This window comes from Lissotriton helveticus, chromosome 1_1 (assembly GCF_964261635.1).
Source record: "Lissotriton helveticus chromosome 1_1, aLisHel1.1, whole genome shotgun sequence".
Taxonomy (NCBI): domain Eukaryota; kingdom Metazoa; phylum Chordata; class Amphibia; order Caudata; family Salamandridae; genus Lissotriton; species Lissotriton helveticus.
This window is the reverse complement of record NC_136057.1, coordinates 1112507038-1112520652: the sequence shown is the minus strand read 5'-3', so window position 1 is coordinate 1112520652 and position 13615 is coordinate 1112507038. Positions and strand designations below refer to the sequence as shown.

Below are 13615 nucleotides of genomic sequence, written 5' to 3'. Positions count from 1 at the left end.
GTAAGGTAATACATTAACAATTAGTCTGAAGCAAGGCAGACTAGTAGAGTGATTCTAAATTTAAGATTGTCATCTTTGTAAGGGTTGCAGAGCGGGGAGCATTGGTGTGTGGGGATTGACTCCTTAACATGCACAATTTATCATTTTAGAGAATGGCAGCAGGTTCTTGGAGGCTATACCGATGTATTTGGTTGTTTGATATTTTTTGACCATGCTAAATAAAGTAATATGAAGTCGGGAAGTGTGGAGCTTAATGCATAAGAGTGATTGAACAGCTGATTTTTCCGTAATAGGTGACCATTAAAAAGATTTCCTCTGCCTTGATGTGGTTAGTGTTCTTTAGTTTGAAGACTAGGCTAGACTGCGAAGTTTCGAGGTTTCTGTCTTTTTTACCAGTAGCTTTACAGTTACCTTCGTTTATAATAGTCTTGAAGTAGTTGAGTCTGGAAAAATCACCACGTGAACAATTGCAGATCTTTACTTTGAGAAGGAAATTAAAGGTTCCGTAAAGGACATTCTGAAAGTAGAGTACTCTTGACCACACCATTAACATGGACACAAACAAAAGATTACCATTAAATAGGATTTTCAAATTTTGAATCTTCAGATTTGAGGATTGCGGGATGTTTATAAAATGCAACCATTAGAACCAGCAAGCCTTGGGATTCTAGGGACCTGCGAGGAGGAGAAGGTCCACTTTTGATACCCTGATGCACAAGCAATTTGCCTGCATCTAGCCATGAAAATGTTTAATTGCTTCATTGGTAAACGTCAACCTATTTGAAATCTACGGTTGAAGGAAAATAATTTGCTTTGTTTGCACTAAGTTGGCACTGCATGCCCAGACGTGAGTCCCTTGCTCACTTTGCCTCTGGATTCAAGCTAGCCTGGCTGATGGGGGCTGTTAGCCCAAAACCGGTCCCAGGATTCTTGTTTCTGGTTCAGGGAAGACATGGCTTGGCAGTTCGGGCTAGAGTGTTCCCATGAGGCACAGGGTCAAGACTGATTTTCATATAGCTGTGTCTGAACTGGGTTGGCGAAGTGAGCTAAAGTGTGTTGATGGATTCAACCTAGATCTGTGACTGGGAGTGAGTGTCTGAAAAGTTTCAGTGCTCCCTCCATCATCTCCTCGTGTTTGCTTTGAAGGAAAATAGTGCCATGTCTGCAATCAATAGTATTAGTAATAGAGCTCCTCCTTGAGGCATGTTCCAGGCAGGATTCTGGCTCTCATTCTGTTCATGTGCGATGCTCTGCAGCTTCAGCATCCCAGGCATCTGGAGGAAAGGGAATTAAAGTCTGTGAAAGTGGAAGTACTGTGAGCTTTCATACACTTCTGATACGATTATCAGAGTGTCTGACGCTGCAAGGCAGAGCCCTGGTCCTTTTGTTTCAGTATTTTGTTGACTATAGAACAGCTGCCTGTTAGGAGCAATAGTCTTGGTTTTCTGGGTTTAGTCCCTTTTGGCAGAACCTTCCTGAGAACGACACACTCTGAGATCCTTCTCTTCAGCGCCAAAGAGGGTGTGTTGTCTCTCACTGCATCGGCTTAGACCACTTTCTTTCAGTCACAACAATAAAGTAGTCTTGGTGTTGGGGAGGCCCACAGCCTTGTAGTTAATTCCTACTCTTCCTCAGGGGCAGGAAAACCTTCACTCCTTTATAACAAATGTATATTAGGGTAACTGGTTCGAAAGATCATTTGAAATAGAGATGGTACTCTGAGGGATATGCTGGTATGCCAGGCAGAGTGCCCTCCCTCCCCCTTTTGTGATTGGCTCCTTGTTGAGTTATTGGACTGACCAGCTCAATGGGGTGCACCTGTGCTAAGTGGAACAGAAACCCGAGAAGCATTGCAAGAACCCCAAAGTTATTGTGTTGCATCCTACTGAAGGACAAATATCCTGAAATGTGTCTAGAGATGCACAGCATGCATTGGCTGCAATAATGGTGAATCCTGAAGACTCAAAGTGATTATCATGCACTGTATTTACCACAATGCGTCTGGTCGAATTGTGGGCTGCTCTGCCAGTCAGTGTGCTCCCTCCCAACTTTTATGATTGGCACCTTGTGGAGATGTGAGGAGGTCTAGGATGCACCTGCACTTTGCGAGTGGTATAGAGACGGCAAGCAGCATTGCCAGCACCCCCACATTTAAATTGTTAACAAGTATCCTGAAACATGCGTCTCGAGATGCAGAGCACTGGCTGCACCAACAACCATGAATACTAAAGACGTTCAGCTAATGTGAGTGGCATAATGCACGGCATTTTTCCACAGTGCATCTGGTATGCCAGGCGGTGTGCTCCCTCCCCCCTTTTGTTGTTGAATGTGTGTGTTCTTCCATTGACCCCATCAGAAAATCAGTCTGTTATTCACCATGTGCGTAGCTCCTCACTTTGGAATTCAGAAGGACTTTATCTCAACAAATTTAATGTGGGCGAATGCATTCTTTGCCTCTCCTCTCATTGGCTAATTTCGAAATAGAGGAGCAGTTAATTCAAAAGGGATTCTTGATCTTAGAAAATTCGAGAGTTGTGAAAAAATAGGAAGCAAAATGATGATTTGTTTTTATTTTCTCAAACATAAGTAAGAGATTGCTTTGATGCCCATCACTTAGGAGATGCAAACTTTCACATCTTATGTGGTCATTCATGCAGCAAATGCTGCTTTTATTGTTTGATCCAAGCCTTGCCATTTTATCTTAATAACGCTTCACTGGTTTTGAACAAATGGGTGATCATGTTGCCTTTTATACTAAGCGACTGAAGGTACATTTCATTATTTGGGTTCAGGCCCGGACTGGCCATTGCGGGCACCGGGCAATCCCCCGGTACGCCGCAAGGGTGGGGGGCGGTTTTGAGCCCCTGGGGGCCGATTTTGTTAGAGGGCCGTTTTTGCAGCATAGCTGCAAAATCGGTCCTGCAACAAAATCGGCCGAAAACCGGCTCGTGGCTGTTGTAGTCAGTGAGTGCAGTTAAGGATTTACACACAGCTGTGCTAGTCAATCTCTATTGCTATCAATAAACCTGAAGAACGTATGCATGATATTAAGACATAGACCCGTAGCTTATCTGCCATGAATACTCATCCGTAGAAAGCCGGCCACCACCACAGACACATCCTGCAACTTGTAAGGGCGATCTGTGGGTTAGATGCAAAAAACAATTGTGCATATGCAAGAACAACTTCTAAGCGTTGAGTGAGCTGCATCAATCTACTTCAGTTCAGAAAGGAAATTTGTTTAAAGTTAATTTGGAATGAACATTGACAGATCTACATGTCTGCAAGCTTGTGAGTTGTTGTAGGAGAGCGGGCTTCGGAATCTACTTTTGTGCTAAGTCTGTGAGTCATGAGGGGATAAGTGTGCCTATTTGAACCAGAGGAACGTATCTGCTCCGAAAACTCATTTAGTAATGCACCAAGCAAGCAGTGGTCAGTCAGTATGCTCTGTGCCTCATGGAGAAGATGCCCTTTAGCATGAACTAAGTGCAGCTCCAAATCTTTTACTCTTAAGACTTTCACAGTTGTCACATTTTGGTAATTTTGTCAAATTAGCACGAATAGTCTTTTAAAGCTTTACCTGATTTTTATTTCTCCCAACAATGAGGAATTGACCCCCATACACCCCTTCTAGGGCCATCGAATGGTCATTAGCCGGTTGGTGAGTCACTCTTGCATATTATTTTAAGAGACTGATTTTCAGCACTGATGTTGGCACTATTACATTTCACCAGGCCCTCGTTTGAGCAACTGGCAAAATATTTCGATACATTTTTTGCAGTTCCTGGGTTCGAAATTGTGAATCTGATTTAGTTATTTGTTCCAGGTCAGAATACCTTAAAAGTTCACGAAGATCACAAAGGCGTTCTTTATTTTCAAGAGTATTCAAGGTTGACAATTAAGAGCCTGATCTAGAGTTTGGTAGACAGGTACTTTGTCGCAAACATGACGGGTACCTTGTTTACCTTATTACAAGTGTATTATTTCCTTTTGCACTTGTTTTAGGCCGACTCAATAGCCTTCATGGTTGTGATGGAGCCTGTCTACCAAACTCTAAATCAGGCCCTTTGATTTTCTTAGTCTTCAGTGAGGGAGACTGTATCAAAATATGGATCTTTTGGAAGCGCAGATCACTTACTTACATAATGGAATTAACACACTTGTTTACTGGTGGGAGAGTATTTCAAGAGTCACAAGGTATGAGTGGTGTCATTATTATGTGGCAATTTAGTTTCAGGCTAGCTTTTCCATTCTTAGTATGTACTCGGTGCTACCAGCATCATTGCAGCATTTATATGGACATGGTGTTCTGATTTTGACAGATGCTGCCAATCCAGTTCATTACACCGGCAGAGCAGACAGGCCCATCCACTGACAATTAACTGAACTTTGCAATTTGGCCATGATCCAGCTGGGTAGGAGAGCCTGCAAACATACGTCACTTAATGAAAGCCCTGTAATTATGTATTTACAATATTTTGTCAGCAGGATTACATTTATTGTAGAATGAGGTGGACTTTTTGGAAGTGGCTTGTTACGAGACGGCCAAGGATGCTCCAGTACTTGATATCACAGTCTGCTAACTTCTAACCTGTCATTATGGTCCTTTATGCAGAAAGGTAACAAGAATTGGCAAAGCCAATAGGTCTCCCTATGGAAGAGCTATTGGCTTTTCCAGTGTGTTTTTTTGTCATGATGTACATCAGCATGGCTAAAAGTTAGTGGAGTGTCATGCAACCATGGCCCATGCAGGTAAGGGCGGTGGGGGTGATTTTGACAGACTACCACAAAGGAAAATGAAATAAATAATTAATTTCCCTCGTGGTAGTCTGTCAAAACGCTCCCACCTGAACCCAAACCCAGACCGCTCTTACCTGCACGGGCCGCAGCTGGTGTCATAGAGTGTCATAGACCAGAATGCAGTAGAGGCGTGTAGAGTGGGGTAGGGTGGCTGAGTGGAGTAGTGATGTAGAACGGAGTGGTGTAAAATGGAGTGGAACAGTACGTACTGAAGTGGCATAGAGTGACAGTCTGCTCCACTGTAAGCCACTCCATTCTATAGCACTCTACAGTGTGGACTAGTGTGGCATAGGATAAATTGGCGTAGAGTGCAGCGGCATAGAATTCGCAAATCGGAGTGGCGTGGCATAGAGTAGTGTCATGGAGCAGTGTGTTAAGTGGAGTTGTATACAGTGGAGTGGTGTAGAGTGAAGTGGCATGGAGTAGAGCATCCTGGGGTGTCAAAGAGGGGAGTGGTGCAGGGTCTCCGAGCGGACTGGCAGAGTTTTTTTTCTTTTTCTTTTTTAATTGAGTGCTGTAGAGTGGAGAATGCATGATGTGGTAGCACACTGCCATTGCAGCCAACGCATTTTCAATTGAAATGACTATTACATTTACACAGGCATATAATTTTACTGATAAAACTGTGCAGCGCTCAAACGATAATATATGGAAATCAGCATCATAGTGTATTGATTTGTTTCGATCCTTTTAAAATATTTGTTTCCACCACACTTCAGACGTACAAAAAAGTGCTTTATTTGTGCTTTCCTGATTCTGATATATTCTGAAATATTTGTACAGTACATTAAGTTATTTACATTTATTGTGTGCTACAAAAAATAACATGCTTCAGCTTCCTACGTTCCCATACCTAGATGGATGGTGAAAATCCTCTCACATTGTAATGGAAAAAGAAAACTAAACACTAAGGTCCCAAGTAGACAAAGCTTAACATTTGCTATATTACTCAATCGCTTCTGAACTCCAGTATGGTTATTTTGGGGGGGTTTCAGCACCCCTACTTGTAGTGCCTATTAAATTGGCCAGAAATTGAGGGAAGGATTGTTTAAAATATGCTATTAGTAAAGAGCACTGTCTACAAGCTTGTTCATATACATTTGAATCGAGTTTTCCGAAGTACAGAGAAATGTGAACCAATCTTGCTTTTCTAATGAAACCTGTCCCATATATTGCCTAGTCTTTGGAGGCTGCCATCTTGCCCATGAATGAATTCAATGAACACTTGCTACAGATTGGGAGGCTATGGTGATTGAATTGCAGAGGTCAATCACACCTACAGCAGACACGCAGACACGAGTGAAATAGCAGAGGCCATCTCAGCGCCACGTGGACACTCCAATCCCGCTAGTGCGGCGTCATAAAAAGGGGGTTGCCTCACGCAATCTTTGCATATCTCGCGGACACGGGGAGTTTTCAAGTGCTGCACATGCAGTCGTTGTTACATCTCAGGGCCTTGGGTCACGGGCAGTTCTCCCCTTCCTTTAGTAGAGTTATTTTGTCCTCATTATGTTGTACCCAATTACCACTGTTCAATACAATGCAAGATTGCACACTCTACTTCACAGCAATAAGTAGTGCTTGGTCTACACATTTGCTCACACTGATCAAGCGTTTCCCAACCGTAGATACCATCGCTATACCATAACCACTATGGTACACTATTGGAATTGTTATCGGAGACATCTCAATGGTTTACTGCAATGTACTCGCTCAGCAGTTGTGGTTTTTGACTTATTGTTGTACTGGAATGGTAAAATACAAATGTCAATGAAGAGATTTAAACCAAAAAAAGAATGAATTCAATGAATGAGGATCCTTGAGTACAATAGGGGGTTTGTGCAGGTCTGAGGGAGAGGAGAGATTAAGAAGCTGGCAGTGTGCCAGCATTCATTCATTCTTGCATGCTGCTCTCTCCCTCCTGCACCAGTCCCTGACGTGACATAGAGGTATGTTTGTTTGAAGAGACTATTTACCGGTGCTTTTGATTGAACGCGGTGCGGTCGGTGTCAATGAAGCTTGAAAAGGCGGGTTTGGCAAGAAATCGGTTGGAATGTAATATTTGCAGTGCTGTCACTTCAGAGTTGAAATAGTTAGTCACTTTTCATTACATTACTTTTCATGGACTGTGAATCAAGAGCAGACAATCTTAAATCGTGGCAGTCAGCAATGTGTATAATATTTTCTTGCTTTGTCTCCCTTGATGACTGGAGGTGATATACGTGTGTTTTGTTTCAGTACAATTCTTTTTGCAATTATTTTTGCAAGCTCAGCCTTAATCGTTTTCAGATGTAGAATAGCTTAGGTGTAAAATATTGCCATTTAGTTGTAGCCGTGTATTTAGGGAATTGTGTTAGCCCAGCTGCAGATTCAACTAAGAGTGGACTGCATTTTACATACGTTAAATTAAGTGGCCGTATACATTGCTTTGCTCACTAGTAAGTCGCAGATTATGACTCATTCTTCAAGCTCTTTGTGTTACCTTCCATTAATGTTGTGTGGCGTCCTTGTTTCCTTACAGGGACCTCTATAACTTCGAAAAGGCCCGCGCACAAGCGGTCAGCGCGTATCTGAAGCACAGGCCCTTCATGCACCCAGTGACGGCCATGCTTGTGGGCAAGGACCTCATGGTGGACCCCGCACACTGAGCTGCGTTTTAAGGGACAAGATGGCGCCAACGAACGAAGTTCCGTCGTGTAATGTTGATTTCTTACACCTGCAAGACTCCTCACTTTCTTAAGCACTACTACTACTAATATTGTTTGTCAAATGTACAAGCTGACATTGTGTATGGTACATTAACATCCGATTAATACAAAGATGGGAACTGTGTAACTGTGGTCTTAAATAGCAGACCTGAAGAGAGCTTTTGCACCCTGTTAACAGTATGTTATTATCCTACATTTATTTATAATACAGCTCCGATACACGCTTTTATATATACATTGCACAGGCGTACGTTGAGACAAGCGTTTAAAATAAGGTAAACTGACAGCAAGCTGATATTAAATGCAGTGGTGTCCCAAATGTATGCTTTGCCTGTTGTGCATTTGTGCACCCGAGGTGACCTGCAAAATTGGACAACCGCCTCAATTTATTTCAATTTCTTAGATGAGTGGCATCCACGTTGTGATTTTAATCATGCATTTTGTAAACTGTTGTGATATTTATCAATTTATAAGTAATTAATGAAGTAGTGGTTTTAATGCAAACTTGAAAGATTAAAAACAACTTCTGGCACCTTTTTATAACCGAATGCAATTCCTTCAGCTCTATGGATTAAATCAATCATTTTTTAAAGGCGAGTTTTTCTGTTTGAGCGTTTACTTTTCAATAGGGAATATGCCAGTATAGGTAAAAATAGAAGTTCATTATTGAAGCAGTATTAGTACATAAGTTCATGGGCCTGATTCAAAAGGTGATTTAGTAACTCAAACCCCAAATTACGGGATTTGCAACTACTACATCACTTTTCCTGATTTAACAACTTCATTTTACAATTATTCCAAATGACAAAATGTGTTGAAACAAATACCGAAGCACAATTTGAAAGGGGCATGTTATGTGTATTGATTCCAAACTGCGAGTCGGTCAGGTATGTATCAATGGTTTGCAACCATAATTTCAATCACAAACCATTGATTTGTTACTGGCTCCCAAGGTGGGGTGGTAACTGACTTGGGAAGGGGTCCCTTTGGATGCTTCTTAGGGGTGGGCAGAGGTAAACCACTGCTTACTCGCACTGATTTTGTTCAAAACTGAAAACATTTTTCTTTTTAAAGCTGCACAGGCTACTTTAAGGCATTCTGGCCCTTTTAAAAACCAGCATTGGCAGAGACAATAGGTCTGGCTTTGTCCTGCAGCCTTTTGGCAATTCTTTTGTCTTGCCATGGTTTTCGCAAAATGTGGTTCGGGAAGCTGCCAGGTGCTCTTCTATCTTTACAAAAAACACACACACACAAAAAATTGACTAAAGGCAAAAAAAAGTCTTTGAAAAAAACCACACATTACCACAATACTGCTTGGCACTGATGGGAACTACTCTGTGAGTGAATAGGCTCCTGGTGAAAGGGCAGTATGCCGTAACTTATAGTGAAGTCAGCCAATGGTAGAGGGGTGACCAGTTGCTCCTTCATGCATGCTCAAGTAGGTTAGTGAAAAATGTGAATGCACAACCACAAACAAATGGCAAAAGTGTGGCAGAAAACTCTATAAGTAACTATTTCATACATCTAATTTAGTAAAATCAAAAGGTCTTGGATAACACAGACCTAAAAAAAAAAATCCATCCTTCTGCCATTGACTTCCAGTTTTTGCCTTCAAGAAAGGAGGAAAGGGATGGGAAAGAAAGAAAGGCGGAAACGGATGGGAAAAAAAGGAGAAAAGAAGTAAAGGAATGGGAAAGAGGAGGAAAAGGGATGGGAAAGATAAAGGATGAGAAATAAAAATATGAAAAGGAAGGGATGGAAAGAAAGTGATGGAGAGAAGGAGGAAAGAAAACGAAGGTAAGCAAGAATGAAAGAAAAGAGACAAAGAAAGGACAGACTAAAGCAGGAGAAAGAAAATGAAAAGCAGGAAGGAAAGAATGTAATAGAGAAGGCAAGAGAGAAAGATGGCAAGAAAGAAGGAAATACTTTTTTAAAGTGTTCACAAGTGCTGCAAATTAAATACATATATATTATATATATATATATATATTCACTGAAAAAACCATAGGTTATAGACCATATATAGTTAGGAATTAGCATTTACAAAACCTTGAAAATTCACTGAAAAAACCATAGGTTATAGACCATATATAGTTAGGAATTAGCATTTAAAAAACCTTATTTTACTCACACAAAACCATTGAAATTCCATATATAGTTAGTTGCACTAACTATATATCGCGCACCCGCAATCCACTGCTGATCATGTCACATATTACATCATTCATGACATGGTCAGTGACATCACTGATGACATCACTGATGACATCTCAAATGACATCACTGATGACATCACTGATGACAACATCCAGTGACTGTATGTTTCTGTAAAGTTAAAATATGTCTTACATATTGAAGAATGAGTGGATGTATAAGTGTCTGGATGAAGGATTTAGTAGGTGCGTGACTGACTGTGAGTGAGTGATTAAATGTGTCTCACTGAATGCATGGGTTAGTGACTAAACTGTCTTAATTTGTGCATCATTATGTCTGTTGTTCTGTAAACTGCTGCATGTGTTGATCATTAGCTATACGAGAGGCTATATGTGTTATTAATTGGTTGCCCAAGTATTTCTATGGGAGATTGAGTTTGTGTGGGGGTGGCTGGAAGGTGTGTGACTCTATGCATAGATGTGTGAGCAGTTTATTCACTAGGTGTATGAGTTCAAGAGTGCATGTGGAAACAGCTACATGGGCAGTTGACTGTGTGCATGAGTGTATTGATGAGTGAATGGATATCTCAATGCTACATGTCATAGTAAGTACATATGTAAAACACAGTACATGTGAGAGTTGGCATATATAAATAACTGTGCATGAGAGCCACTGAATGAGTGAGTGGTTGTATCGATCATTGTGAACTTGTATCAGGGATTGTATAAGAGAGTAAATATGTGTTAGTATATGTTTCAATAAGTAAGGTGTGTTTAACTGTATAGTTGAAGAAATGGAGGTGAGATTGTTTCTTTGCATGACTGACTGGGTGTGTGAGTAACTCCATGGATGAGTGGCAGTGTGTGAGTGTCTGTATACACTGAGTGTATCTAAGGTTATATTAGAGTCTGAAGAGGTTTATCGTATTAGCACAAGAATGATGTCAAATGAGATGTCATCAGTGATGTCATCAGTGATGTCATCAGTGATGTCACTGACCATGTCATGAATGATGTAATATGTGACATGATCAGCAGTGGATTGCGGGTGCGCGATATATAGTTAGTGCAACTAACTATATATGGAATTTCAATGGTTTTGTGTGAGTAAAATAAGGTTTTTTAAATGCTAATTCCTAACTATATATGGTCTATAACCTATGGTTTTTTCAGTGAATTTTCAAGGTTTTGTAAATGCTAATTCCTAACTATATATGGTCTATAACCTATGGTTTTTTCAGTGAATTTCAATGGTTTTTTAATAGCAAATATCATAAGCTGTCGAATGTCAAGTACGTGGTAAGTGAAAACATTTTCGTGTTTATGCACACTGATCTGCTTTGAATGGTGCCCCCCCCCTCATTTCTATTAGGAGTACTCTCTCTTTGCAGATAGTGAAAGGTAGTTAACGCAGGCGTTTGCCCCCGTTGTAATCCGTCGTGCCTGCTTCTCTCTCCATTTGATTGATTGTTATCCAAGTATTTACTGTTTTAGAATTAGTTCTCTTTGGTTCATTCTCTATTTACAAACAAACACAGAGTCGCAATACTCTGTTTAGTCTTTGCAGATAACGAAAAATCGTGTAAAAAAAAAGAAAAGGAATCGAGCAAAATCAGTAGGCCACTAATGGGATCTCTTTTTGACCTCGCTAAAATAGAAACATTAGGAACAACCCCTCATGACAAATACAAAACTAGTGAGATGAACTGAACTCCACACAATGATGGCTGCAAAACAGCTCGGCTCCGCCACCCACCCCGCCCAAAATAACGATAAAGAACGGCTGCCATGATTGGTTGCGGAATGACCACGACGGAGCTACGAAATGGTGCTGCTCTCATGCTAACCCCAGCTTCAGTCTGAAACATCCAGAAACACTGTAGACTACCAATTCGATCAGTTCCGGTAGCGCCCCAATGTAACCCGGTAGAGAAGAACTAGCCCTCCCCTCTTTGACTGATGGTTCTTGTTGCCTGTCCCTTCTGTTGCCATTTAACAGAACTATTTAGCCTGCTGAAAGGGGTTGTGTTCCGACCGCTGGTTGGTGGAGACATTTTGACTATATTCTGTACCTGCGTTGTCGCGTAATGCGTCATATGACGCGCCGCGTTAGCGCATCCGGAAGTCATCCGGGGCGCGCAGCGCGTAACGTAAGCATAACAAGTCATGTGACTTGTTAATAAAACTTTTCATTGGTTCATTTTACTTTTCTTATTGTAATGATGAAAGGCTTGGTCATATGACCTAAAAATTACGCTTTTCATTACTTCCGAACATTATTTTTTCTTAAATATATGTTATAATGTTCCAGGCTAATGTACTTTCCCGGAAATTTTACAACTGTCCTGCAAGTAAAATATATTCTTTTTTCGAGAAAAAGAGCGTTTCTTCGTCCCATGACGGAGCCGTTGAGCAAAAGAGGGTCGACCTGCTGTCTTAGTCGCCGATACGCCTGAATATGAGATTCTTATCGATCACTTTATGTTGCAGGAATAGAAAACACAACAGCCCTTGACCATTTATCTTTACTGCGTTCCTTCGTATTATACCTTTTACCCTTCATGTAATTGGTCTGCTTTATTTCACTTGCCTTTTAATGATTCTAAAACAGTCACTATTATTAAAAACTTTACCAATGTATATACTACTACCATGTTTTCTTTTAAAAACCTTTATTGTGAAAATGTCATTATACAAATACGAGCCTATAACCACGTGGGCCTGCCACAGAGCAAACTGTAATCGTATATGATGAATAGACATTTACACTGTAGAGGAACGTAACGGGCGGGCCATTAGGTTGCAAGAACTAAGGTGTCTAACAGTTACGGAATCGGTGGACGTACATTTTATAATTAAAATACGACAGGGCCAGTTACAATAAAATTATCTAGATATACATTTGCGGGCAAGTACCATGGGTGACGTTAATTCGAACTTTCAACAGTACAGTAATCAATAACACATCAGAACTTAATATCAATAGGGATGTCGAAATAGTCAATCAATTCTCGTCCCCGCCCGCCATGTGCTTCAAAACTGCATACGTATCTCGTGATTTCAAGGTTCTGCAACCAGTACACAACAAGGAGTTACGAGTCCCATTTATTCCGGCGCCATTTTGGGCGAGGACGGGCAGGTCCAGGATATAGTCAAAATGTCTCTACCAACCATCGACTATGATGATGTTCATATGCTGTATTTATTAGAGTAACACTCATCTGTCCACATGAAATTAATTTGCCACAATCTAAACATGTCATTTTAATCTTTCCAAAGTTCTTCTAAATATTTGGGACCGTTTCCCTTGCCTCTGAAGCTCTCAGTGCCACTTCTTTGATGAATGTACTAGCAGGTCAGGGGTTCTCCTCCAAATCTCTCTTTTATGCAGCACTATAATTAATTGGTGCCACCTCTCCATATGACGATGCATGGTATAGTTACCACAACTATATTTTTTTTCGGTTCCTCTGGAGAGTTCATCGTGGCAGATGAAGCGTGTAACGTACCGGGCATTTACCTTTTTTTGCATGTACAGGAAAGGAAAAAAAAATCGAGCGTCCGAGTTCTAAGGTGTCCCAGGGCCATTTTAGTGGACCAGGCCCAAATCCAAAGAACAGGCCGCCATTTTGAGAGTCCTCTTGCAGCCGCCTGTCGCTGTAGCATCAAGAGCAGCCGAAACTCAGCTGAATGGCAACTGAAACGGTAAAGGGGCGCCCCACTACAGCAGACGAGCCTCCACCTAGGAAGGCCCATTCACGCCGGCTCCCCCCCCCTTCGGGCACCCCACGCCGTTATTCGGAGCAGTATTGTAGGATGGCCACACCAGTGCGGCAACTTGCTAGACATCACCTCGGTGGTAACCGAATCTCAACGCCTTGTGGTGTCTTCTATTCAAAAAACATTGTTATGCTGCCTTCGACCTATTCGCCGCAAGTGCGCACACAACTCAAC

The 13615-nt window shown here is 41.4% G+C and overlaps 1 protein-coding gene across 2 annotated transcripts in view; it reads left to right on the top strand.

The window, feature by feature from the left end:
* LTA4H (leukotriene A4 hydrolase) overlaps positions 1–8040 on the top strand; it is a 309801-nt gene extending 301761 nt beyond the window's left edge. For both annotated transcript variants that reach the window (XM_078678783.1, XM_078678777.1), the window contains one exon: positions 7322–8040. In XM_078678783.1, coding sequence (XP_078534909.1) covers positions 7322–7448 — 127 coding nt within the window. In that variant the 3' untranslated portion in view covers positions 7449–8040. The remainder of the gene's footprint in view (positions 1–7321) is intronic.
* Positions 8041–13615: the final 5575 nt, after the last annotated feature.